The sequence below is a fragment of the Brienomyrus brachyistius genome, chromosome 13 (genome assembly GCF_023856365.1).
Source record: "Brienomyrus brachyistius isolate T26 chromosome 13, BBRACH_0.4, whole genome shotgun sequence".
In the NCBI taxonomy this organism is placed as follows: domain Eukaryota; kingdom Metazoa; phylum Chordata; class Actinopteri; order Osteoglossiformes; family Mormyridae; genus Brienomyrus; species Brienomyrus brachyistius.
The window spans coordinates 24,920,738-24,947,560 of NC_064545.1; the positions used below are offsets into that span (position 1 = coordinate 24,920,738).

The 26,823-nt window shown below is 43.2% G+C and overlaps 4 protein-coding genes across 10 annotated transcripts in view; 2 read left to right on the plus strand and 2 right to left on the minus strand.

Moving 5' to 3' along the window:
• Positions 1–339: 339 nt before the first annotated feature.
• Positions 340–7,210, minus strand: lrrc29 (leucine rich repeat containing 29). Of its 2 annotated transcripts, XM_048973210.1 has the most exons (7): positions 6,424–7,208; positions 5,476–5,577; positions 3,240–4,226; positions 2,289–2,507; positions 1,975–2,187; positions 1,655–1,872; positions 340–1,345 (listed from the first exon to the last, which is right to left on the minus strand). In XM_048973210.1, the coding sequence occupies exons 1-7, from the start codon at positions 6,448–6,450 to the stop codon at positions 1,177–1,179; spliced, it is 1,935 nt and encodes a 644-aa protein (XP_048829167.1). In that variant the 5' UTR covers positions 6,451–7,208; the 3' UTR covers positions 340–1,176. The 2 variants fall into 2 exon arrangements, with proteins under 2 accessions (XP_048829167.1, XP_048829168.1); XM_048973211.1 differs by lacking the exon at positions 5,476–5,577 and having other exon boundaries at positions 6,424–7,210.
• Positions 7,211–7,575: 365 nt separating this feature from the next.
• tmem208 (transmembrane protein 208) lies at positions 7,576–10,239 on the plus strand. Its single transcript, XM_048973213.1, has 6 exons — positions 7,576–7,749; positions 8,056–8,151; positions 8,285–8,344; positions 8,592–8,728; positions 9,055–9,139; positions 9,232–10,239. Exons 1-6 carry the CDS (start codon positions 7,744–7,746, stop codon positions 9,367–9,369), a joined length of 522 nt encoding a protein of 173 aa, XP_048829170.1. The 5' UTR covers positions 7,576–7,743; the 3' UTR covers positions 9,370–10,239.
• Positions 10,240–10,427: 188 nt separating this feature from the next.
• katnb1 (katanin p80 (WD repeat containing) subunit B 1) lies at positions 10,428–22,200 on the plus strand. Its single transcript, XM_048973209.1, has 21 exons — positions 10,428–11,195; positions 11,686–11,709; positions 11,834–11,878; positions 12,169–12,299; positions 12,475–12,592; positions 13,134–13,234; positions 13,350–13,391; positions 14,375–14,458; positions 14,805–14,920; positions 15,179–15,250; positions 15,353–15,503; positions 15,847–16,031; positions 16,143–16,294; positions 17,465–17,515; positions 17,818–17,879; positions 18,483–18,695; positions 19,281–19,430; positions 19,928–20,004; positions 20,999–21,073; positions 21,292–21,408; positions 21,785–22,200. Exons 1-21 carry the CDS (start codon positions 11,177–11,179, stop codon positions 21,918–21,920), a joined length of 2,121 nt encoding a protein of 706 aa, XP_048829166.1. The 5' UTR covers positions 10,428–11,176; the 3' UTR covers positions 21,921–22,200.
• A 593-nt stretch (positions 22,201–22,793) lies between these two features.
• LOC125706483 (kinesin-like protein KIFC3) overlaps positions 22,794–26,823 on the minus strand; it is a 30,228-nt gene continuing 26,198 nt past the window's right edge. For all 6 annotated transcript variants that reach the window (XM_048973205.1, XM_048973201.1, XM_048973203.1 and 3 more), the window contains 4 exons: positions 26,576–26,805; positions 25,518–25,667; positions 24,542–24,671; positions 22,794–23,707 (listed from right to left, as the gene is read on the minus strand). In XM_048973205.1, the coding sequence (XP_048829162.1) occupies positions 23,685–23,707; positions 24,542–24,671; positions 25,518–25,667; positions 26,576–26,805 (533 nt within the window). In that variant the 3' untranslated portion in view covers positions 22,794–23,684. The remainder of the gene's footprint in view (positions 23,708–24,541; positions 24,672–25,517; positions 25,668–26,575; positions 26,806–26,823) is intronic.

The window sequence follows — 26,823 nt, forward strand, 5'->3', positions numbered from 1 at the left end:
TTTTAGCAAATAAACCATGGGTTCAGCTTGGAAAGTGTGTGTGTGTGTGTGTGGGTGCGTATGTGTGTGTGTCTCTCTCTCTCTCTCTCTCTCTCTCTCACACTCACACACACATCACAGAAACATACACACACATATATATGTATGCATGATGTGTGTGTATGTGTGTGTCTCTCTCTCTCACACACACACACACACACGTCACAGAAACAATCACACATATATGTATGCGTGGTGTGTGTGTGTATGTATATATAAATATATACGTTTTGCTCTTATTGACTTGACAAATACAGGCACCTACAGCATTCAGCAAGGCAGACATCACTGTGTATCATATCTGATCTGTCACCTGTACGTCTGTCTTTTAATATGATTGTAACACATTGATTTAAAAAGTTACACATCATATATTCTTCAAAAAAAAACAAAAACATAGTATTTGTGCAGCAGCCTGTAGCTGTTGACCATTACTGGTATTGTGGACGTCTTAAATGGAAACATCCAATTGTCTCTATTTCAGGACGCACACATACATTACGCGCTTTTCAGCTCACAGGAAATTCTGCTAAAGACTTCTCGTAGAGAAATATCTACTAAAGACAGTGAGACATTAAAATACCTTCTCAGAATTTGAACTATATTGCACCCGTATCCCCAGCATTGTGTCACAAAAACTTTACACTTTTCCTAAATTTACTACACAGTGTTGTTATATTGGCCGTCTAGCTACTCGTTGAGAATGAGCAGTTTTCCAGTGCAGCTGTGTCTTCTGTCCCTTCAGCTTTCATCGATTACATCCAGTTCCCTGAATTTCCCTGTTTATAAAACATCAGTCCACATACAGGTCTATTATTACGGAACGATGACTGAATCGCAGTGTCCTCACTCGGAGTATCTGCGGGAAATAACTGAACCCGGAAGTACAAGGAACAGAAACTTCCATCTTGAGAGCTGTTTGGCCCCATTAACACCCCTGGTATATGAATAGGAGCCAGCCCTGCTGGCTTAAGACACCCGAAATAGTTCTCTGTTAAATGGGCCACTGCTTACAAATGAAGTGCTGCAGCCATCTTTGGAGGTAGCTCGATTAGCATTACAGACCTGATATTGTTCAAGTCCAGTCAGGAACAAAGGTGAGGCCTGCATAGTTAAGGTGACCTTTCTAAAGGCGACTCAGAGAATGAAGGTAGGGTTGGCCCCACCCACCAAGCAGTGGTTCACAGAGTCCAGGAAGGGCAGGTGGGACTGGAGCTGTTCCACCGCCGTCATGGTGACGCCCTTACACACGGAAATGTCCAAAGTCCGCAGGCTCTGACAGTGCTGCGTGATGGCAGCCAGGGACCTGGGGAAGAGGAACTCCGGTCACCGATAACGCTCAACTTGGGTGTTACTCCATTGAGCTACTGTGTAGTGTAACTGCACTTCTGGTTTAAACTTTTAATACACACATTAGGGCCATAGCTTTGTGTTTCTGGCTGATTGCCTTACTTCTGTATGTCGACCCAAAGACAGTCGACATTTTTGCTCTGGGAGGGAGCAAAATATGTGGAGTCTGGCAGGGAGCTTGGTGGGCACAAAAACAGGGACTGACTGTGGGTCCTCAAGGACCAGATTGGGAAACACTACTGTATACGATAAGAGACTCTCTTACTTGTCAGTAATTTGGCTGCAACCAGCCAGCTGGAGGCTCCATAATCTCCTCAGGAAGGGTGCTGCTCCGACGATGCCCTGGTCGGTCAGCAGAGGGCAGTAAGAGAGATTCAGGCTGATAAGGCTTCGGCAGTGCCAACCCACTGAGAGCAGGCTCTGGTCCGTGATGTCGCTTAGCATGGAGAGTGAGAGCCGCTGCAAGTCAGGGAATCGGAGAACCTAGGCAGAGAGGGGAGCTGTGTTAGCTCGGCCGTTTCCGTAGCACGTCAGCTGACACACTGCCGAATGTGCTGCTAGCTTTGTAGCGTTCCCCCTCCCTACCTGAGTGATGCTGGTGTCGGTCAGCTTGCTGCAGCCGGACAGGTCCAGCTCCTGAAGGCCTCGGAGGGCCAGCAGGGAGACTCCTTCCTGCTCCCGGAAGGTCTTCAGGTCGTCCTCAGTCACCAGTCGAGGCTTTGCCACAAAAGGCATGGGCGGAGGGCGGAAGAACCCCATGTTCCCAAAGGTCCGGGTGAAGGATGGGCCCTTCACCTCCTGCACAGCCGAGAAAACGATCGAAAACCAAATCTGATCGTAACATTTAAGCACAATGTACAGGCTGGATGCTACGCTGCTTAGCCGATTGACTGTCCTACCAGATCCTTGTCAGGGCCAAACTCCGTGGCGGGATCGACCATTCCCAGCAGCCCCCAGTCTGTGATCTCCTTGCACCCGCCCAGTCTGAGCACCAGTAGCGACGGCAGGTAGGTAGCAATGGCTTGTACGCTCAGGTCAGTCAGGCATTGACAGGACGTTAGGTCCAGCTTGCGTATGTAGGGGCCAAGAAGCTGGGCCAATGAGAATATCGATATGTCCTGGGAGAAGGAAATCCATATGAAAACCTGAGCCTGGTAATATGACCATCAATGACCAAAGCTTATCCAGTACAGGTTTGTGGACCCAACCGTCAAGCACTAATTAAACCACCAACCAACCTTAAACCTGCACTTCTAAAGCTGTGGATCACAATGTCCCTGGGGGTCACCAAGTAATTGAGAGGGGTTGTAAAATGATTTTCTGAATATGCAAGAACCTTTGACTGCCCCCCCCAACAAAAAAAAGGGTTTAGGAGACTTAAACAACAATACAGGATTTCTAGACTAAAAATCGTAGATGCCTTCAGAAATCCATTTACGTTACAAAGAGCATTTGCGGATTTTATGGAGGTTGTTTAGATTATTACATATGGATATAGCATATTTTCATTGCTTGTTCCATTCTTTAGGGCTAGAATCTGTACGCTAGTGGTCAAAATTGTGGAAATGCTTCCAGTTTTTTCAGATTTGGAGAACTTTATTCAACTGTTGCTCCAGTCCCTTATTTAATCATCCAGTGTATTATATTTGTATACAATATTTGTAAAACTTTGTTTATAAACATGACCACCAAAAAATGTTAGGTGTTTCCATGGTTTTGCCACTAATGTACATCCTGCATTGTAAAGCATTTTCAGCATGTTTAAATGTTAACAACAAAAAATACATTAGCATAGTAATAGTGGCAGTTATCGTCTTTTTTATGAAAGGCCGTCTATCCCAGACACTGACCCTGACGTAGCAGCAGTCCCTAAAGCTGAGGGCCACCAGAGAAGCTGCTGCTGAGGGGGACTGCAGGCCCTTCAGCAGATCCACACCACTGACGTGGATGCACTCGGAGAGGTCCAGGGTCTGCAGGTACTGGAGCATCATGAGCTCTGACAGACCTTTGTCCGTCACCCTCCAGACGCGGGCCAGGTGAAGATGCTGGAGGTCCTTCAGGCCGGAGGCCACGGCCTGGGCCGTTGCATTCGTGAGCTCGGTGCATGAGCTGAGGTCCAGGGTCTTCAGCGCGGGCTGGTATTTGCAGAGCGTGATCAGAGCCTGGTCGGTCAGTTCCTTACAGCCCTGGAGGTGCAGCTCCTCCAGACGTAGCCCCTCAATCTTGGACAGGGACTTGAGGGACTCGGGCGTGATTCCGGTCCTGCTCAGGTCGAGCCCACGCACGGTGCCAGCCTGCTTCTGGAGCAGCTTGAGCAGATTGCGCAGAGAAAGCATCGCAGAGGAGTCTGGACCTACGGGGCAGCCCCGGTATGGGTCGAACTCGAAGGCGATGTGGCACCCGGCCAGAGACAGCCGTCTGAGGTGTGGGGTGCAACCTGTCAGGCGGTTAAAGGTCAGGTCGGACAGGTAGCGAAGGTCAGAGAGGTCCAGCTCTTCCAGGTGTCTCAGCGCCTCCTGCACCTCCAGCCGGCTGTCCTGCTGGCTGAGGAACGCTCCTGACATGAAGAGGCTGTCGAGGCCTCTCAGATCCAGGCGCCGGAGAGCAGTGAGCTGGGGTAAGAGAGCCAGCAGGGAGGACTCCGTAATGCTGCTGCCCGGAAGCGAGAGGCTCTGCAGGCGAGAACCCAGGTAGCGGCCCACCTCCGTCAGCACTGCCCGGGACACCGCAGACCCGTCAAGGTGGCTGATGACCAGGCCGCAGTGAGGTAGCCTGGCAAGCCCCCGGACAACATCCAGGGAAGACAGAGAGGCTGGCAGCTTGAAGGTTAGGTTTTTCTGCAAGGGATCCAGTACAAACTTTCATAACACTAATATTTTGTTACACAATGTTTTTACTGACAAATTTAGGGCTGGGCTATAAGGCAAAATATTTTATCAAAATATTTTTGAATCAGACGATATGACAAATAAGCACAATATAATTATTTTTTTACTTCAAGGTTACATTTTTCCTCAAATTATCTTAAGAATCCCTTAAAACAGATTAAGACCATGAAAAAATATGAATGAAGTGCAAACGGAAGTCTAGTTTTAATAAATCATACAAAACGTTGTTTGTTCACTTATTTTTGTCGTAGAAAACGCCAGTACTGTTTGTTGCGTTTTTTCCCTCCCTGCCTCGCAGCCCGTTCCAGGGAACGGCTTTGTAATTGTTGGTTGCCACCCATCCTAAATTTTACGGGATCGTCACCAAGCTCAATTCAATTTTGAAACACAGTTTATTCCATATTACCCCCTAACCCCTGCTCTGCAAATATTATCGAGGGGGGCGATGGGGTCCTTTATTTTAAATGTTGGTATCTGACTAAGCAGTTGCATTCTGTGTGTTCAACTGAGTGGCAATGTTCACAGTATTTCCAGTTTTAGCTGGCATGATTTTCGGCTGTTTACAGTACACAGTACCAGGTTTTTCTGTGTAGGACAATAAATCGGCAAAGATCCGCCACAATGTCAGTGTCCTTCATCTTGTTTATCCTCAACATCTCCATTTTTAAAAGACGATGTGTCTGCTGAGCTGTTGCTTTCATCGTCGACATTTCAGATCAGGGGTACTGCTTCAGATTTTGGGCCCCATGAAATCATATTATATTGGGCCTCCAATCCAAACCATGGACCTACCCCCCCACTCGCTTCACGGAGGCCCAGGTGTGAGTTTTTCTTTGCTTATTGTTTAAATTTTGTAAAACAATAAATCGAAATATCGTTAAATATTAAATCAAGTGAGACCTCACTGTCACACTAACCATGTTCAGTATACTGCATACGGAGGCACAAAATAACTCGCCCCGGACCAACATGCTCCATGTAGGCCTACACATTAAGTACATGGATGGGGGGGGGGGGCGCACGATAGTGGCATTGACACACAATATAAAAGTAAACGCTGATGGAATGTTTAGAATGGTCATGGAGGAAACATTCAAGTCGTCTATAGTCCAGCCCTACTGGCAATATAAACATTTCACAGCTTATTGTTAAGATAAACGAGAAAATGACTTTTAATTGAAAACACTGAACACATTACCTGGAACTGACTGTCTTGGCTAGCGACATGCCAGCGTTTACAGACCAGCGAGGCTTCCTTCCTGTCATGCACTTGCAGGAACTTGAGTATGTAAATGATTATCTGTTCAGAGGGGCAAAAATGTATGTGCCAGTATAAAATATGCTACATGTTCAGGAATTTATTGGTGGATTATTAAACTTCAATTCTATTTATTGTAAATTCATAAATTTAACACAAGCAATAAAATGTCCTTCACTTTAGTATATAAGGGTTAGGTTACAGACCTGCATATAATTTCTAATTGGAAATACAACGAGACTTAATTAAGAAAACGCAGAAATAATAAGTAAATAAGTAATACTTTACAGAACATTTACCAGACACTTTTTATCCAAAGTGACGCAATTTTTTAAATAATAAAATCGGGAGATTATCGTCCCTGGAGCATTTGGAGGTTAAGGGATTTGGTCAGTGCCCAGTAACCGATCCCAGCCTATGTTGGCACCCTAGGCGGGCATCACCACCAAGAGCCCACATCCGAGGCAAAATGAAATTGGTTAACAAGTCGACGTTCCCTCAGAACTTAGGGGCTACGAATAGGATTGTCCGGCCCTGCAGGTGCCCAACGGTAAAATCACTGTACCGACTCCGGGATTTGAACCGACAACCTACAGGAACAGATTCCTTACCCACTGAGCCACAACCAGATATACGCTTATACTTAGCAAATATCTTTAATTACTTATGAATGTTCATCGTAACCACTGTTTTTTTTCTTTTTTAGATACTGCATTGACTGTCGTGTTGCCACTTAATAAAAACTCCCTGTCCGCAGGTAAAACCACTTAAAGCTGTCCCATGCATGGCACGATTAGTCACATGTCAGGTTATTAATACGAATTTAATTCAAAAGTTATATCGGTCATCCAACCATTTTCATAGAGCCAAAAATATCGGAATATTTACCTCGATTGGCAATTCGGGGGATTCCATTATAACTGTAGTCTCCCAAAGTCAGCAGGTTATAACACTGAGGCACTCGGGTCGTCTCATAAAAACGCCTGACCGCCTGCAGTTCACCGATCTCCTACGTACGAGTCTGTCATCTTCATCTATGGATTTTTTCCACCCTTTCACCTGATCCTGTGATAAAGATCTGGTTAGACTTCGACCACGATTAATTTACATTATATCGCCAGCTTCGTACAGTGGATGTCTCTGCGCTGCTATTCACTCCGCCTACAGAAACAATCCCAGCCAACCAAACGTCACTCTAATGCCGCCTTGAATGCTGGGATACGTAGTTCACTGTGCAATAACAGTTATACAGAGAGTGTCTTACCGTACGGTTGAGCGTTTATATTATGCCGGACGCATAAGTGTACCACAAACTCATCACATGTGCTTTCTGATTTGAAGACCCTTTGGGGCGTTTAGTTTTTATTGAAAATGGTCAAACAAAATAGATAACCATTGTCCCCTGAAGTTGGTTATTGGATCATACATTTCAGATTTGTACTGTTTTTACGGGTAGTTTTTAAATTCGTGTAAGACAAGTGGTAATTTGAAAATAAAATAAAATTACGTTAAGTGAAACATTGTCCACACACCGCAGGGAAACGGGTCCTCTACATTTAACCCATATGTAACATAGCAGAGGGCAGCAATTATTTAGCACCGGGGGGGGGGGGGTCAGTACCGTGCTAGTCAGAATCAACAACTTTCCAATCACAAGAGCGCCTCCCTAACCATCAGGCCGCCACTACCCCAGTCATAGGCATATTATATGATTAATAATATTACGATTGTAATAAAATTAATATTACGACCATCGCATATTTTATCCCGTGCTCTATAACGTTCCGTGTGATCCTTAGTATAAAAGACAAAGCAACTCCTAATAAGCAGATTTTCCCAAGGAAACAAAACGTTGTCTGTGTTGTCAGCGCTAATTTCTTGAGAAAGAAATAAAAATCAAAAACGATACAATTTCATATCGCTATAACCCGATGATTTATTGGTGTCACTTATGACAGTTCCTATCCAAAATATAAACTGCCGTATATATACAGCACTAGCGATTTTCCATTCAACCAGGAAGAAGCAGGCGAAGGAAATGACGTATAAATTGCGCGCCGAACTTACTTTCGTTCAATGCTGATGTGTTGCTGTAGTTGGCTGTTTGATCATTTCTTTACTACAGAAATTAAGCTAAAATACACCTCTAGACGTGGATGTCGATAGTTAGAATATTTTCTGCGACATACTACGGGTCTGAAATACACAATGCCGGTATGTTATGCTAATGCCAGGTTTTGATAAAGGTTCCCAGTTTGCTATAATTAGCTAGCCTGATCACTCCTATACTTGGTTAAACGTGTATGACAAATGGCATAATATACCATTACCATATATGAATCGACAGTAATTTTGATGGATATATATAGTGATATTTTGTCTATTAGACAGGTGTTGTTAGGTCGCTATAGTTCTTTGTTTTTTTTTTTTTTTATTGAATAGTGATTTTATTTCACACAGAAATTCTTTATCCTATTAATCAGTTGTCTGCATTGTTTCCTTTACTAACATTTGTTTCAGCCAAAAGGAAAGGTGGGAACAAAAGGCAAGAAACAGATATATGAAGAGAATATTGCCACGCTTAAATTCTATACAAGAGTCATTCTTGGAGCAAACGTAAGTCCCGATTTGCGGTGTTTATCGAATTGCATTAATGAATAAAAAATGTTTGAAATTTATGTGAGTTTTAAGGAGAGCCATTTTCCCGATCTGCATGACCCATACTGCACGTTTTCACGTTTCTTCACAGGCAATATTCGTTGCTATCAACCTAATGCTCTATTATAGCAGTTCAACGGTTTGGACATGGGTAAGATTGACTAACTGAAATCATGCATGCTTTATAGATAACTTTTATGCAACAACATATCTTGCATTACATGTATTTTTAAATTAAAAATATGGCACTGTAGGATATTAATTGTTGTGGATCATTGGATAGTCTGTTAACTAGAACATAATAAATTTACAAACGAGATATATGCGCAACATGTTCAATCTAGCATGTAGGGAACTTTTAGGTTTTGTCACAGTTCAACAGCTGCACTGTTCTGCAGATCCTGCTGGTGTTTGCCCTGTCGGTCTACATGGGGAGTTACCAGTCCATGTCTGCCATGGCCAAACCTACCTTTGCAGATGATGGCAGTCTACTGGATGGTGGAATAGATCTGAACATGGAGCAGGGCATGGCAGAGTGAGTGTTGATTCTGCATCAGGTGAGCAGGTTCTGCTCTCCACTGCAGTGCCCTGTATTGTACCAAGAGCTGCTCATGGCACAAACAAATACAGCTTCGTCTAAATTAGTCATGGTTTGAAACAATTTAATTTATTTCTGTGTGAAAGTTCAGGTTAAATATATTTCTCTTGTGTGCCAGCAGAAGCAGTGTGGATGTATTGGGAATAGTACTTTTATTGTGGTTTAGCGTGGATTCCTGTGTGTTTTTTTTTTTTTTTTTTTTTTTTTTTTTTTTAAGGTTGGGACTGACCCTTGCAATTTAGTGACTGTTTCTCTCAATTTAGGCACCTTAAAGATGTGATTTTGCTCACTGCCATTGTACAAGTTCTCAGCACAATATCATCTTACTTCTGGTACCTCTGGCTTCTGGTAAGATCTGCCAGAACACCGGTAATTGCACACCTATTTTCTCACTGCTGTTGAGCTCGTCTTTCTTACCACACACTGTCTCTGCTCTCCAGGCTCCCGTACGGGCTTTGTATTTGCTCTGGGTAAACTTCCTGGGTCCCTGGTTTTCAGCGGGGAGTCCGGCTGCCACAGAGGAGGTTAACGAGAAGAAACAGAGAAGACAGGAGAGACGACAAATCAAGAAATTTTAGCTTGGCAAAATACTGATGTCTGATAATGTTTTAAATTATTATGGGATAATCTGCTTTTCTCATATTGGGCTAAAAATGAGGGCCCCAACTGGCAAATTTGTCATTGACTGTAATTTATCAGCATGTCCTGACAATGACAATGTTTTTTTCCTTTCTTAAGCATATAAAATCAAATTGAGTCCATTATTCTGTTTTTCCTCACTGTTACCTTGAGTTGTCTGGTGAAAGGTGCTCATTGAATGGCTGTACTGTTCCTCAGGTGCCATTTCATGTGCAAAGGCTTGGGAATTTTTTTTTTTTTGAGTTGTTAGATGTTGTCGTGACATTTTGAATGTCTAATAAGAGATCCCCTGTAAGTAACATGATTTTTAGAAGGGATTCAAAAATAGACTCCTCTAAAACTGTATTTTTATATTCCTGAGGCAAACTGATCTGTATTAGAACCTGAGACTAGTCTTTCATTTGTTTGCTGTCATTAATACATTACATTTGCTTCAGTATTACAATTTGGTATATAATTCCATGGTGTTCATTGTTTCATAAATCACCAGGACTATGCATGTTGAAATATGTTCAATCAGGAATGTTGTGTCATTCCTGATGGGGTTATACAGCTTTATTAGGATCATATATTTTGTCTTTTATTTTGATAAAATACATAAGATTGCAAGTGCTCTGGAAGTACATTATGCATTACTGGAATGAAATTATAAATAGTGCAGGGAATTGAGGAATATTGCTATAATTTTATAAGAGTATAATATACCTACAGGCTTTATAAACGAATTATGAAAATGGTTAACATTGGTGTGTGTCAGCTGTGTCAAACCAGTTACTACAGTTCTTGCGATTAAAAATTTAGTAACAGAACTACTTGGTCTGAATGAAAATTGGTGCAAAGTACTTGGCGCAAAAATGTTGTGACCGACTGATACTGTGCTGTAGGTGCACTGTCCACCCCGTAATGCAGGAGATTCCAGCTCCGGTCCTGGAGAGCTACTCTATAATAGGTTTTCTATCTTACCTGGCTTCCGATGAGCCACAATGGTAAATGGTAAATACCAGTAACAGGTGCGCCTCATCAGAAGCCAGGTAGAACAGAAAACCTATTGGATTATAGCGGTGTTGGAGACCCCTGCTGTAATGATTCTTGTTTCCTATAAGGCTATTTGGACAGTTTTATATCTGTTACTTACAATTTTCATTGTTTATGCACGTATTCAGAGTGTTCGTGTTTTTGAAAAACGCTGATTATACTGGCTCCTAGTATAATTTTAGTTCTGTACCTACTCAGTCGTGCAGTGAGGCATATAACTCATATCGTGCCAATAATTGCCATACTTTCGCATGAGTGGTATTACAACAGCGAACTTGTGATCCCTCGGTGGGGCGCAAAATGAATGACGTCACTTTTTCTTGGACTATTCATGACTTTCATTGGTTGGTAGTAACTAGGGCGGTACCGCACGTGCTCCCGTGTTGCAGAAAACTGAGGCGTGCGTTAAAAATATAAACTCGCTATCTCATTTAGCAGTAGAATTTGATCTCTTACCCATAGAGTTGTGTTGATAAACTTCGAATAATTATTTGCAGCAGTTATATTTATCATAGAGCAAAGACGCATGGTAGGGTTGCTAAGCGTACTTTGACCAATCAGAAAGACCGTACCTGCGTGGGGCGTCCAGACTGCCTGAGCCGAGGGCAACGAAAACAAACATGTCAACAGTTTGGCTAAGAATGCCCGGATAGACTGTTCATTTTCTTAAAAAGAAAATAAATCCACTCAGCTGGAAATGTTAGTTTATTTATGAAGTGTTTGAACATCGGTACGTACCCCATTTTAACTTGCATTTGAGAGAATTAGCTGAGTATGCAATCTAACTAACTAACTAGCTAGCTGTTTTCTCATTACGTCAGCTCAGTAACACGCCAGGTTCATTTAATTGTTTTTTGTTTTATAATATCCAAGTTCTATACTTTAATAGCGACATTTTGCTAACAGCCATGTACGATTTTAATTGTGGTTGCTAGTTGTTCGTGTAGCTGTTGTTCGGTATTCAGTAGTCATGATCCTAATACCATTTGCTTGATTGTATTTAGTACGACAGCACATTTTGTTACTTTTTTACTTTTCCAGTTTCATTGTGCAGAGATGCTTCTGCTAACAACTTTGCTCGAACACTTTCTGCATCCCGTAGTGACACCTATAGAGATAACAATGTAAATTGCTCACAATGACAATGATTTGCGCTGTCTTGTATCTCGATCCTTTTGTTATAAAATATTTCATTATTGAACTCTTTCTTCTCTTTACAGGCACCGGAAGCAACTGCAATGAAAGTGAAGTGACGTCGTTGATTAATTAAACAGTTACATTTCTTGTGTTTTTTCATATATATTTGAAGAACCAACCGCAGAATAAACGTGAAAAGATTGCCATTATTTTTTTGCGTTACTCGTTCAGTTAGCATGGCGGGGGTCAGCACAACCAAGACGTCATGGCGATTGCGTGAGTTGCACCCTTATTTTTCACAGATTTTTTTTAGATGATGTTTTCCTTGTAGAAAATATTGTATCAGCATACACCTAATTATAAAAATCAATGTCTTGTGAACTGAACGAATATACTCAGCTGAACGCAATATAAGGCAAAGGGTACTGGCAAGGGATCTTGTCATTAGATAAATTAGGAGAATGTTTGTTGTACAGAGTGTACAGGTTAATGGGGTTTTGGCTGCACTTGAATTTTCATCTTGTATTGTGCTTGCACTCCATTGCTGTACCTCGATTCTTTTACAGAGGAGATTGTGGCACATTCCAGCAACGTGTCCTCGCTGGCTCTGGGAAAAACGTCTGGCAGGCTGCTGGCCACGGGTGGGGAAGACTGTCGGGTGAACATCTGGGCGGTCAGCAAGCCCAACTGTATAATGGTATTGAGCAAAGAGCTTTTTGTATTTTATCTCCCATCCAGTTCAGTATTCAGCTTTACTTGTCAGGTCTGGATTTTTACCTTTCCTGCTCCCGAGTCTTTCCCATTCCTTATACCAAATAGTGTTGTAGTCTTGCGCCTTCTAAGTAATGGAAGGTGTTCTGTCTGTGTCGCAGAGTCTGAAGGGACACACCAGCCCGGTGGAGTGCATGCAGTTCAGCAGTTCGGAGGAGCAGGTGGTTGCGGGGTCACAGTCTGGGTCACTGCGTGTCTGGGACCTGGAGGCAGCCAAAAGTCAGTCTGTTTTGTCTGAATCTTGTTATGTTTCTCTCCAACATTCTCCATCCCATCACGACATGATAAAATACATAAAGAGGCAGTGCTGTAACTTGTTTTTCTAGGTCTTTGTTGCTTGTTTTATATCTTTAGTCCTGTTCAGACAGAATTATTTTTACCTTAGGATACATTTTGTTACCGACGTGGTCCATAATTTACATCCATTTCGATTCTGCCGTATGTTCGTATTTGTTTAGTTTGTTAACGGAATAGGGCACATAAGAAATAAAATTCTCCTGTCGTTTAATTTTTTAGATTCGCTAACTCTGATGTTAATATTTGGATAGGTTTAGTTTTATGTCCAGCTATCTCTGGTAACTCTGAAAATTGCACATTTCTTATCCCATTTGAATTGGCCAGTCAAATCCCTTTTTGATACTACAAACTTAGCCGACCAAGGTAAAACCAATCCTGTCTGAATTGGGCTTTTGTGTTATATATTGAATAATGTTATATGTTGAATGTACAGCTTGAATTAAATTGTCCTTTGCCTGTCTAGTACTTCGTACTCTGATGGGACACAAGGCGAACATTTGCAGTCTCGATTTCCATCCTTTTGGGGAATATCTAGCCTCAGGCTCCATGGACACAAATATCAAGGTGAAAACGACCTACTTCGACTTCACATGCTTTTCTAACACTTACTTTGGGTTACGCACCTGAACTTCTGGCTGCCACCTAAAGTTGCACCTACTTTGCCCTGTTTCTCTTTCAGCTGTGGGATGTTAGAAGAAAAGGGTGTGTCTTTAGATATAAGGTAAAAAGCTTTTTTTCACTTCCATTCTAAGCAGAAAGTGCTGCTTTTCCTATTGCCGTTACATACATTATTTATATACATAAAAATGATCACTTAAAAATCGTTGCATTTTACGCTCCGTAAAAATAACCGGATCTTTCTACCTTGCATTGCGTTTTTGGCAGATGGTCTAAACTAGTGTTAGTACTGGTGCTTTTGTGGTGTGAATGAGCTGCTTAATTGGTCATTTTTAATGAAACTGACAAGGCAGTGTGTATTTTTAAAGTAAAATAAGTATTTTATATCCAATGGCTAAGAGAAAGCAAAAAAAAAATACGGCAAACCATTTTGTGTATGATAGCTGTGACTTTTGGTACATATCGAATTCTCAGCTTGTTACAGTGACTTGTTATATAATTATATATGTGCCATCAAACATACGTCCTGAAAGAGTTGCACAGAAATGAGTGTGTAAACTGTATGTTTATTGAATTATTGCATGCACAGAATCACAAATTGTAAACACACTTATAAAGGATATCTAACAGAGAGGACCCCCCCCCAGCCCTTGCAGCCCTGACAACCTGCAGAGAGGCTCTTCCTTATTTGGTTGAGCTGAGCCTAAGCTGATGTGGATAAATGATTCCTGTATGTTTAGCCAGTCCACCCGAGGAGAGTTGGTGTTTGTCCCAGAGTCACAGCCAGGCTCTAAAATAGCTGCTCACATAGATCGAGCATGAATCACGGCCTCTGCCAAGTGCTTAATAAAAAGACCGGACGGATATATTCAGTGGTAATGAACATTGATTATTTCAATAAAATTAAATGGTCCATTAAAATATTATTCATTCTAGTACAAAAAAACGAAACGGCAACTTGCTGCCTCAAGTCTAATATGTTTGTGTGTCTGTGTGGGTCCATGTGCTGTGCTTGGTTGAGCCCCTGCACTTGATAGTATATATTCCCAGTTACTTTTGAGCTGATATTCATTCTTATATTTACAGGGTCATACGCAGGCAGTCCGGTGTCTGTCCTTCAGCCCCGATGGGAAGTGGCTCGTGTCCTCCAGTGACGACTCCACAGTGAAGGTGAGTGGGGTCCGCTCTGCCGTCTCACTGTGGGGGTAAAGCAGTGAAGGTAATTCCACCATCCACAATGCCGATTAGATGTATTTCGAACCTGTAAATTAATATATGAATTTTGAAGACTCGCCTTTTCAGTCCAGTAGGTTACATGAAAATATATGGAAATAGGCTTATTAATACTAAGCTCGTGAACTTTGCTTGCCAAAATGAGTCTAAGTGTCACGTTCCAAATGTTGGAATTGCCCTTGTCAGGTGTCTGAGTTTTTTTTTCCAAAGTGAAAACCATAATTCTCAGTTTGAGGATTTCAAAAAATAAATTCCAGCCTCTTATTCACTTTCATGCCATCAGTTGTGGGACTTGACCGCTGGGAAGATGATCACGGAATTTACCGCTCATACTGGTGCAGTGAACATCGTCCAGTTTCATCCCAATGAGTACCTTCTGGCATCCGGCAGCTCTGACAGGTACCTGAAAGGCTTTGGGCTCACATTCCGCGGTATTTCATCGCTGGAATTCCGGCAGCTCTGACAGGTACCTGAAAGGCTTTGGGCTCACATTCCGCGGTATTTCATCGCTGGAATTCGATGGTATAGTGCTGTTGGTATAGGATTCACTAGTAAGAAATGAAAATGACAGTAACAGGTAAAAGTTGGGCCAGATGGACAGTTTCAGGAGAAAATGACTGCTAATCTGTCTCTGTTGTGATTGGTTCTGTGGTTCAGGACCATCAAGCTGTGGGATCTGGAGAAGTTTAAGATGATCGGCTCCTCTGAAGGAGAGACGGGAGCAGTGAGGTTTGTCTTGGGTTTTACTGAAACGACTTCTGGACGGACCCCATCCCTCCCCCCCTTTATTGAGATCCCTGTGACCCGAACGCCGCACTCTGTCTTTTGTAGGTGCATCTCATTCCACCCGGACGGATGCTGCCTGTACAGCGGCGCTCAGGACGCCCTGCGGGTTTATGGCTGGGAGCCCGATCGCTGCTTTGACGTGGTGCCTGTCGCTTGGGGCAAGGTGGCTGATCTGGCCATATGCAGCAACCAGCTGGTGTGTCACTCCCGCTTGCTCACTCTGTATTGAGCAGCCGTTAACTAGGAATGCAATGGAAAAATGTCCACTAGTTCCGTCTTTCACTTGACCGTTTCATATTTCACTCGACTCCACATAATATTCACCTCGAACAAGTTAAGTTCACACCAGGGCTGATTCTGGTACTTAGAGGCGAACATTAGGTTGTTCTTAATCACTATGCTACCTGCTTGTATAAATGCATAAAGAAGATTTGGACATGATATTAGTGCATTAAGGCTTTAATCTTTTCACTTTGTCGTCCTAACTAAGCTGCTGTGTTACTTCCCCCTTCCCTCTCTTACGCTCTCTCTCCTATCAGATTGGAGTCTCATATCACTTAACAAATGTCTCCTCGTACGTTGTGGACCTGAACCGTGTGAAGAAGTCCGGCTCAGTGATCCAGGGGGTGATCCAGGATGACAAGCCTCTCGCAGACCCTACGCCCAAGGGCACCACCATCCGCCGCAACTACCAGCGTCCACTGACAACTTGTAGCAAACAGAGGTGACGTCTGTCACGCTCTGTCCTCTTACAATACTTCTTCGTTCCTTGTTCGAAATCTCCGAATACTCCTGGCGTTTAAAAATAAACGGCTAATTTGCCAATTCTGCATAGAGTGAAGCAGAATCCGGACACGGACCGACGAAGTCCTGAGGGCGAGAGGCGTAGCCCCAGCAGCGAGGAGGAGAAGGAGGAGAAAGAGTCTACTGCAGAGATTCGCAATGCAGAAGATTACAAGGAGATCTTTCAGCCGAAGATGGCCATCTGTAAGCCCCGCTGCTTACTGGAAAATTCCCCCCTTACCTTCAGTAATTCTTAGACTCACCCTTGGGGGGGGGGGGGGGCGGCAATGTCTTTGTCTTCCAGCTGAATAGTTCATTAATTAGACCGTGATGTATGCATATTTTTGTTTTCGTATCATTAATTGGTCTATGAAGCAAGTTAATTAGCAGCTTATGTGTTTTGAATATGTTGAATCACTTTCATATTTTCCCTCCACGTAATCTCAAAATATTTTTCTTTAAGGAGCTATAGATTTTTTTTTATAAGCCCCGTGTGCACCTCAGTGGGTTAGGATGCTGTTCCTGTGACCAGAGGGTTGCTGGTTCAAATCTGAGTTGGCCCCTGAGCGAGGCCTTTAACCCCCAGGTGCTTCATTTATCCCCAGGAAAATCGTTTTGCCAAGGCACGTGTGATTTTTGTGATTGTATGTTTATGCTGCTGGCATGGACAGTGGTGGCATGCGCTGTGGGCAGTGGTGGCATGCGCCGTGGGCAGTGGTGGCTTAATGGTTAGGGAAGCGCAGTTGTAATTGAAAGATTGCAGGTTCAAATCCCTGACCAGCAAGACACCACTGAGGTACCCTGAGCAAGGTACCGCCCCCAAGCCCTGCTCCCCGGGCGCTGAATTAGCTGCCCCCCCCTGCTATGTCGCATATGGGTTAAATGCAGAGGATGCATTTCATTGTTGTGCACTGTGTGCTGTGGTGTGTCAACAATGATCACTGATCACTAGATTCTGTTTCTAAATTCTAATGAACTGACATCACGTCTAGGGTGCCTGGGATAGGTTAGCTGGCTCCCTGTTAACCTGTATTGGATAAGTGGTTGGAAGATGGATTGATGGATAACCACCAGTCTCTCTAAGAGAATACAATACTGTCCATATCTTTTCATTTTCCTTTGCTGTCTACTTACAACCAATGACCGCATTAGTGTGCTATGTGTCTATTCAGGAAAATAGCAAATCACTGACCTAATATTTCTGCATCTTTTAGGACGCATGGATATAAACAGCTTATGACTGAAGTTCATATTGCTTCTGAATAACAGTGGTGTAGCTTTTTAAGCCACATGAAGAATGTGCTGTTATATGAATCTTGACACCCTAATTATCATTCAAGTCCAGTTCATAATCTGCTCACTTGTCCTTTGTAGCCCGCACACCCCCAAGGACAACGGAGCCATTTCCAGCACCCCCTGAAGATGGTGAGTGCTTTGAATATTGCCGACTAGACAAGGCCCTTTGTGTCAGAGGTCGTTCACTCTTGGGGAAGGTCAGACGTCTGTCTTCATCCATCACTTCTCATGATGACGTTGGCTTCTTCAGAAGAGTCATTATCGCCATTGTCAATATTCTCAAAGAGAGGGTTGAAAGAGCAGACACCCAGAGCCACGTAAACGTTACACACAAAATGCATGTAAATGTTTTCATAGAAGTCTGTCATTTTATGAACCTCTCTGAACATCATGAATGAGCGTTATGGGTCACATCAAATCTTTCTTTCTAGAGAGTTTCCTGGTGAGGCCCAGCCCAGTGATGGAGACGACCCCAGTGCCTGACAAACTGATGGTAAGTGTAGCTGGGATTAAGTCTGAAATGGATATAACTGTGAGGAAAATGGACGCCTCCTGGGTTACGATGGTCCGTGTTACAGCATTTTTTTACGATGGGAAAATGTTTTTCACTTTCAGTACATTATTCGGTAAATTACATGACATAAATTACATGACAACACTTTATTATGAAATAGGCTTTGTATTAATGATTTTGTCCAATTGTAGGCCGATGTAAGAGTTCAAGGCTAGGCTATGATGTTTGTTAGGCGTACTGAATTAAAATTTACGAACACCAACATAACCTGTACTTGTAAATATATATTTCTGTGCTAAGTTACAATATATGTTGAATAAGTATGTGGAAGTGGAGGTGGAGCAGAATAAGTATTTGATGTAAATCAGAGGTAGACAGTCTTACCTGCAAAGGGCCGGTGTGTGTATGCAGGTTTTTGGGGTAACCTTTAGGTCAGCTGTTCACACCCAGGTGTGAGGACTCTTCAGCCAATCAGTCCTCTAATTAGCCGCCTAATTAGAGAGTCGCAGCGAAACCCTGCACACACACCCTTTTGCGGATAAGATTGCCCCCCCCGATGTAAATATTTGCTTGTGCCTTCAGCCTGGTCACCTGAAGATCATCCCTATCGCCTCATCCACACCCGCCGTCAGAGAGCCCACCATAGTCACAGCCGCTGGCCACCCTCAGCCCGTGCTCCCCCGGCCCCCTGCAGTACAGCACGCTGCCCGCCCACCACAACCCAAATCTGAACCGACGGTCATCCTGTCCTCCAGAAACGAGCCCATTGGGCTCAACGTGGGCGACTTCCTCCAGGTTAGTCAGGTGCTGTCTGCCCCTGTACCTGTGCTGATCACCCCTGTGAGGGATGCTCAGAATTGTATATCAGGCTGTTGTAAAGTAAAGGGATATTTTATCCCAGTATGGGCAGACAACACTGGGGGAAATGATGGAATAGAACTGGTTTTTGCTGTTCAGTATGCTTTTAAAGTGTCTTGTATACTTACACTTTATATTCATGCTAATAAAATGGGTTTGTGTATATTTGGTACTGGCAGAGGTGGGAATTTCAGGTCCCGAAAGTAAAAATCCAGAAAAAGATTTTGTTCCATACAGCCAGTTGCATTTAAAGAGTCACAGAGTATTAAAGTGGCTGGTTGAAGTAAAACCTTGGTCTGGTTTTGTACTTTCTGGGCCTGAAATGTCCTCCTTTGGTATGGATTTCTTTATAATTTCCTTAGAAGTGGGCTTTTCTTTCAAACTCTTACAAATGTTTAATATTAATTATCTGGTGCTAGTTTTCTGAGCATGAAGAAATTAGCAGCTTAATTTTAATTTAGTTTTTTTTTTTTTTTTGTTTTGTTCTTTTGGTCGGTGCTGAATGTTTTATTGCTTCCTCAGGTGGCGAAGAACAACAAAGTGTCTGTGCTGAGTGATGAGGACGCGCTGTCCCAGATCCGCAAGGGCCACGACACCATGTGTGTCATGCTCACCAGCCGGCACAAGAACCTAGAATCCGTCAGGACGGTTTGGAGCAGCGGAGACGTCAAGGCAAGGGCTCCCATGTGTGGCTCCTAGATAACCAAGATGGGTATGATGGGATGGAAAAAAACACTGATTGTGTGACACGGCTAAAGACTAGAAGTGGTTCCCATGGCGACCTTGGGTAACTTTAATTATGAATCACAAAAGGAAGGGTTATGTGAAGGCGTCTGTGCTTTAGTAACTTACCACTTGGAGGACATGATGAACAGGTTATCCTGGGGATCACTGCTTTGTTTAAACAAATACAAACCGATAACCACTGGGAAGTTGGTCAAACTAGTTGACTGGCAACTCACAAGCCTACTCACTAACCAGCTTGGTAGCCTTATTACTGGAGATATACCTTCTGGCTGCTGATGTAATGCTGGATGATTATCTGTTTCTTGAATAATGGTTCCTGTCATCCCTTGGCCCGCGTTAGTGTTTACTTGGCGGAGCTCTGGCAGTTCGTACATGACTTTGCACCCCAGGGTGTGACGCAAGTCCTCTGCTTTGTGCCTCAGACTTCCCTAGATTCAGCTGTCTCAATTAATGACCTGTCCATTGTTGTCGACATCCTCAACATCCTCAACCTCAAACCGTAAGTGAGCATCAGTCCATGCTCCTTTTTATGTGAAATCTGTCCTCAGCTTTGTCTCCCAAAGGAGGAGTACAGTCGTCTCCCTTTGGATCACTGATTTGTGCATTTGTCTCACTTGTTATAACTGGACATTCCGGTTCTGGGACCACCCCATACAGCACTGTACTGCTCTTTGATCTCACTGTACTGCTCTTTGATCTCACTGTACTGCTCTTTGATCTCACTGTACTGCTCTTTGATCTCTCAGCTGGTCTCCTGTGTGTTTTGAAACCCTGAATTCTTTTTCTTTTTATTGGAAAAGCTCCATTAAGATCTTGCTGTGTTTGTATGTGCTGTAGACGTCTTGCTCTGAACCTGCTTACAGTTGGTACTGGGCTTTCATTGGGAGATCAGCTGCACTTGCGCCTCGTTTTCTCCTTGGGCTGTATGCTTGTAATGTATTATTTGCCTTGGCCTGGATCTCTGGCTTCTCCCCCACAGTCCAAAAACATGCTGAGGCTAATTGGGGTTCACTGCCCATAGGCGTGAATGGTGTGTGTGTGTGTGTGTGTGTGTGTGTGTGGCCGTGTAATGGGTTGGTGCCCCATTCTGGGTTGTCCCCCGCCTTCCACCCCCCGCCTCTGGGATAGGCTGCAGACCCCCCGCGACCCTGAATAGGATAAGACACTTTAGAGGATGGATGGATGGATGGATGGATACATCAGTGTAGACAAAAGCATATGTTAAGTCAACTGTAAATGTGTTTTACATAATTGATGTAAAAGATGGTCAATTTAATATTTAAACTGTTAACTATACCAGAGATGGAAATGTAAACGCTCACAGAAGGATGAAATATTTGTCTCTTTCCTTTTGAAATATTCAGTAGCCCTGGAAGTATTTTGCTTGAATAATGGTCTCACTTGGTATTGAGCATCCGGGACGTTCTTCCTGTATAGATCCTAATGAAAGTTTGCCAAACAAGGCCGTGGTTTGATATGTACTTTGTCACCAGGTCACTGTGGAAACTGGACCTGTGCACCTCTATCCTCCCCCAAATAGAAGAGCTGCTGCAAAGTAAATATGAGAGGTAAGAGCAGCACGAATGGGGTGGAACGTTCAGCAGTAGCAGTACTGTCCAGTGCTCCACCGGTACAGAGACTCAAACTGGCTGTTATAGAATTTCTATGTTCAGCAAGGACCCCATAGTTCTGCTATCGGCTACATTTTACATCATAAATTTTGTATAAATACAAAATGGGTTTTTTTTGCCAGACTGATCACTACTACCTCCGTTTTCTGCATTAGTTATGTCCAGACTGGATGCACTTCTTTAAAGCTCATCTTGAAACGCTTCTGGCCTCTGATCTCAGACACGCTAACAGCGCCCCCTTCTGTTGGAGTGGATATATCGCGTGAAGAAAGGTGAGGTTTTGCTTTTTGCCCGCAAATTATCCGTTTGCAAAGTCTGTGTGCCAGAAGTTGCATGTGGTGTGTTTGGGAGGCAAAATACATCTTAAATATTTTAAATATTTCATTGGCGCATTGCTATAACTAGTGGTATCATGATTATCATAAATGAGATCTTGTTGGTCGTATGCAGAGGTTGCAATTTGAGGTCCAGAAATTAAACATCCAGACCATGATTTACTTTCAACCAACCAGATGAGTACTCTGTGACTCTTTATGCTCAACTGGTTGGTTGAAAGTAAATCATGGTCTGGATTTTTACTTTCTGGACCTGAAATTGCCACCTCTGGTCGTATGTGTTTGTCCTCGGCGTGACCACTGTGTTGTGCAGACACCAAAAATGCAAAGCCTGCTACAAACTGCTGAAGAACCTCAGCAACGTTGTGAAGAACAAGGCCAGTCAGGTTGGTCGACATGGAAGTGCCTTCAAAGAACTACATCTTCTCATGGCTCCTCTGGACAACTGATAGAAGGGTCATGAAGGAACCCCCCCCCCCCCTGGTGTGCTGCCCGCACCTCTGTGCACCACGGCACCGGACGCTGTCCACATCTCCCCATGTGGAATCGTTCATCTGAACATCGCGACTAAATCACTTGTTGCTACCAGCTGGTATATCATCTTAATATAATTCTGCGAGCTGTAAAGGTTTTAACTGATTTTTTTTTTTTTTTTACTTTTTTGAAACAAGCCACACTGTAGAAAGTTGTCAGTCAAAAAGTTTTACAATAAATAAACTTTGAAAACTTTTTTTGTTTACTCAATGCAATAAGTTAAAGTATAATTAATGCATCTTCGGTGCTGGAAGTAACCATGCATTTCTATTCATTTCTGAAATGTAATATGACCGCGTGCAAAGTTTGTACTTACCATGGATAAAGTGTACAAGACACACCCATTTCTACAATAAGGGCCAATCCTTCCCTTCCATAGTAATCAGTCACACTGCAGAAACCCAACTGTGTGCAATCTGGCAGCCACTAGAGGGCGAACATCACTGTCCTATGCATGTAAGATTATAACACCACTCCCTTTTAGACACACACAGTGAAATAAAATCTATTGTTACGTGTGTATTTTTGCCACCCAAATTCTGATATTTGTTTTGAGTTCTTTTAACCTTTAATTCTTTGCTTATTCTGACCCAAAAAAAGCAGGAAGCAACTTCATCACATTTCTCTCAGGTAAGAACCTTCTCTGTAGGTAAGTGCAGCTAAATTAGAACGAGCACATGATTATAGGCAAAGTCAGGTGGGTCAGTAACTCATTTTATGATTACAATGTGAATTTATTTTACCATACCCCAAATTTCCGTAGAGTAAGACTAATAAAATATTACACATTAAGACTGTATGTGTTTATTAAAAGTACAAAACCCTATATAAATCTGCAGCAGTTTCGTACAAACAGGCAGATGTAAGTAGATACAAACAGCATTTCATTTTCACAAATTTCTTTGTTCGGATATCAAGCAAAGCCTCAAGCATCCAGGCCTCTTCATTTCTACACTGCTGTATTTAAACAGTCATTTACCAATCTGAACCAATTACATTTCTGACATCTTTACTAATTCAGTACCCTGTATGTTTCCTGTGGAGGCGAAATGGCATTTCTGCTCCTGCCAATCTTTGATTCACAGGTCCTTTCATTCACAAAAATGCATGCATTGAAACATGAATTGGAATTTCTCAGATAACCAATAATCTGTACATTATTAAAATATTGCTTATTGCCACAAGGTGTACAAAAGTTTATGGGGTCCTCTAGCATTTATTTAAATATAGTTTATTTGGTGCAAAGAGGAACCTTTTCTAATGCTGCATCATCTCTGCTTTCAAGACAATTTTTTTTGTTTTACAAAATACAAATGTTATTAAATGCAAAAAAACAACGTCTTAATCTAAAGTGCAAATTATGTGGAAATACTGTGTCTGGAAGACTCCCCCCCCCCCCCCCAACTGTGATAGATGCTTGGAAGACTGGATCGGGGTCTTCGTATTTCATGTACAGTAATGAAGATCTCCCGGCCCCTTTAGTGCGGACAGCCCAAATAGGACGCCGAGGATTGCAACCAAAAGCTTCAGATAAGTCTGAACAACTGGACTCCAACACTTACACTTGCCCCCCCCTCCACCCTCATAAAAGCAACAAATAAATATCCATACGTCGTAGAACAATATTTTTCTTCAGAGCTTCAGTGACCTTAAACTTATGCATCTAGCACTCTGTCGTCTCATTGCAAGAGTTTTGTTTTTCCTAAGAGAGGTGGGGAAAGACAGAAAGTTAGCATTCTGTTACCCGCTAATGAAAATCCATAGCAGGATTTAACATGCAGGCCAGCACTGTGTCAGCAGCTGTGATGGAAGGAGGATGGATGAACTCAAGTATCCCAGGCCAGTTAAATGTGGGTACGTTGGTAGACCGTTTACACAGATGGGTGTAACATATTATAGCATATTTTTTTTTCCCTGTAAAACCCACCTACCTGGCTACTGTCCCCCAGCAGTCATTGTCTCTGTTTACATATCAGTCTGTAAATTAACCAGCCAGTCAGAACCAGTACAGTGAGCAAAGCTGGGAGGCAGTAAGAGCCCAAAGGGCAGCACAGGGCAGAAAGATTTCCAGTGCGGAACTGTCCGATGATCCCTGATGCACGCGTGCGACTATTAAAGGTAAAATTACTAAATATTTTTGTTTAGAGTTGGAAATGGGTTTAGATTCATAAGCAGAATAGACAATATATAAACTCTAAGGAAAACTGTATGGCGATTCCAGCTTATAGAGTGTTGGCTGCTTTTCTTTGATCATGCTCAATAAGCTGTCTTCCAGTGTACACCCTGTTATAAGTCAGGATCTTCATTTATTTAATCAGCTGTTACTTTGCACGCAGGACTTCAGTTTTACTTAGTCGTGTTAGTAATACAAGTACATTTTTAAATGCTGTTATTGTGGTGAAATTTGCATGCTAAAAATTATCCTTTTAGGAATTTAGGAGGCAAACCAGTGTGAAAAATGACCATTATTTTCATGTCAGTTATAAATCAAACCTGGCTTGCAGTGGTGTCCAGGGAGCCAGCAGGACGCACTGACCTGAGGCCTGCTGAGATGGTGACCTCCTGCGCGTGCTGCCCGGTTTCCTGGCCGTCGTGCTGATTAGGGAGCTGACGCTGCTGGCACGGGACAGGGGCAGGGACACGGGGGTCATGGGTGGGGAGTCCAGCTGGATAAAGCAAGTCCCAGACCATGTCATGCTTGGGTAGGACGTCTATTACAGGTACTAACTGCATAATTCATATCTTACAAAGACCAGTGTAAAGTTTTTGTTGGCACAACTTGCTTCTGCTGGTGACACTGTGACAAGTAACAATTAGGGCGTAACGAGGACAGAATAAATGCAAGACAGAAGATGCACAAGAGAGAGGAGTAAATCCGTGGTACCTGATAAAGTAGCTGCAAACTCAAGTAGTGTAAATATACAAAGCTTGTGGTAAGAGTAACTCTCTACACGAAGAGCTTATTGGTTCAGAGTGAGCGCTAGGAGTATTTCCGGCAGCTGACATCATGCACGGTGCAGGGATCCTTTGATTTTTTTATATATACAATTGAAACTAATTTCTTTCCCAAATTATGAACAAATATGAGGCTGATTTTTTCAGTTAGAAGTAACAGGAGTTGAGATTTGGGAATTTTTGCCCTGGGAGCCACACCTAGTTCTCTAGTAACGCCTTTCACCTGTTCCTGTCTACAGTTACTATCTCCACACCTTTGTTTCAAGCTGTTTGGTGACCCCTGTGATTATCCATTACGATAGTGCTCAAAACTTTCTCCCATTCAAATGAATGGTAATTATTCTTATTGATTTCACTTTGTCAGAATCGTGTTAGACTCGTAAGTGGGGTACACCTGTACACCTGAGTATGTGCGTCGAGTGCCGACCATGCAGAAGAATAAAGGCTTTGTCATCAGGGCGTTATTTTCCACAGTAAGACACTGGCGGGAAGAGGGATTAGATGCAGTGCAGCGTCAGTCTGCGGCTGGCCAGGACTATGTGTTTCCGTGTGTTTACCTCCAGGCTGTCATTGGTGGGAGAGGAAGATGTGGAGGAGTTCTCGGCGTGCTTTCGGCCAGCCGAGGCACCCAGCTCCACAGTCCGCACTCGCTGGGCAAACTTCAGGGAGCAAACGGACTCACACGTGTTGCTGTCCAATGGGGATATCTGAAGGAGGGAGCAGGTCATGTGACTCTCGTACAATCAGACTGAGCTAAAAAAAGCAACCATCGAAAGCAAACCTCATTCTCAAACAGCCAAATTAAATTCTCCAAAAAAGGACAAAGACAATTAAAGAGTTAATGCGATACAAGCTTAGACCATGATTACCTCACACTTGCTATACACGTTTGTATCTAAAGACATTATTTTTACATTTATGAACTTCATTTATTAGTGGAACTTCTTTCCTTCTGCCAGTGATTAAACGTTTGTCTGGGATACGATCCAAGCCATCATCATTAATTTGAAAACTCACTAACCCTAAACCTGGGTAAACACCAAGCCTACAGTAAAATAAACTAGTGCCAGCCAAGGCCAACAAACAATCAGCCCCCCCCTCGATTGTGTGAATTTGTACTGGAACACACCGGTACCACTAGAGGTGACATACAGCCCAATCGGAGAGTCAGTTTCAGTAACTAGCTCCGATGCCAATTCAACATGCTCAGCTGGCCGAAGCAGTGGTTGATTGTGCTGCAGGCACCAGCATGACAGGAGTCAATGGTTCTCATCAGTAGCTCAACTTCCAATGGCCGAAAAAAAGCTTGGCGTGTTCCCAGTTCTGCACTGTTAGCCAGCCGTTAGTTTGAAATTACCTCTTGTTTTATAATAGCATATTGATTTACTACTGTGATTTATCTAGCTGTCATTATGTATGTGGTTATAGGAAATGTATCAAAGCCCTTCTGACAAATCAAATCTGAAACTCCAACAGTGCTGTGGTATAATTACTTTTATCGGCAGCTTATACATCATGGGGGGTTATTTTTAAGCTTGGTTGCTTGCTGCCTGGATGCCCTGATTCGCCGTATCTGCCTGATGCTGACAGGGCAGGAGCGGCAGCCCTCCCATACCTGCACCATCATGAGGCTCTTGCTGTCCCCGCTCAGCGAGTCCTGCAGCAGGTAGGTGAGGCGGGAGTTGCGGAAGGGGATGTGTGGCTGTTTGGAGCGCAGGGCGTGGATGACGTCTCCCAGGGCAGACAGGGATTTGTTGATGCACTGCGCCTCCCGCAAACGGCCGCCCTCAGCGCCCGACTTGGCGATGCGCTCCGACCCGGCGAGATCCACAAGGTTCAGTTTTCCTGCAGGGGAGGCGAAAA

Excerpts from the sequence above, each read along its gene's own strand:
- lrrc29 (XM_048973210.1), bottom strand. The coding sequence starts at position 6,450 with ATGGAATCCCCCGAATTGCCAATCGAG. Across the intron at positions 5,578-6,423 it reads CCCCCGAATTGCCAATCGAG|ATAATCATTTACATACTCAA; the intron begins GTAAATATTCCG and ends CCCTCTGAACAG. Across the intron at positions 2,188-2,288 it reads TTGGCCCTGACAAGGATCTG|GAGGTGAAGGGCCCATCCTT; the intron begins GTAGGACAGTCA and ends TCGGCTGTGCAG.
- katnb1 (XM_048973209.1), top strand. Across the intron at positions 13,235-13,349 it reads CCATGGACACAAATATCAAG|CTGTGGGATGTTAGAAGAAA; the intron begins GTGAAAACGACC and ends TTTCTCTTTCAG. Across the intron at positions 18,696-19,280 it reads ACGTGGGCGACTTCCTCCAG|GTGGCGAAGAACAACAAAGT; the intron begins GTTAGTCAGGTG and ends TTGCTTCCTCAG.
- tmem208 (XM_048973213.1), top strand. Across the intron at positions 8,345-8,591 it reads GTTCAACGGTTTGGACATGG|ATCCTGCTGGTGTTTGCCCT; the intron begins GTAAGATTGACT and ends ACTGTTCTGCAG. Across the intron at positions 9,140-9,231 it reads TCTGGTACCTCTGGCTTCTG|GCTCCCGTACGGGCTTTGTA; the intron begins GTAAGATCTGCC and ends TCTGCTCTCCAG.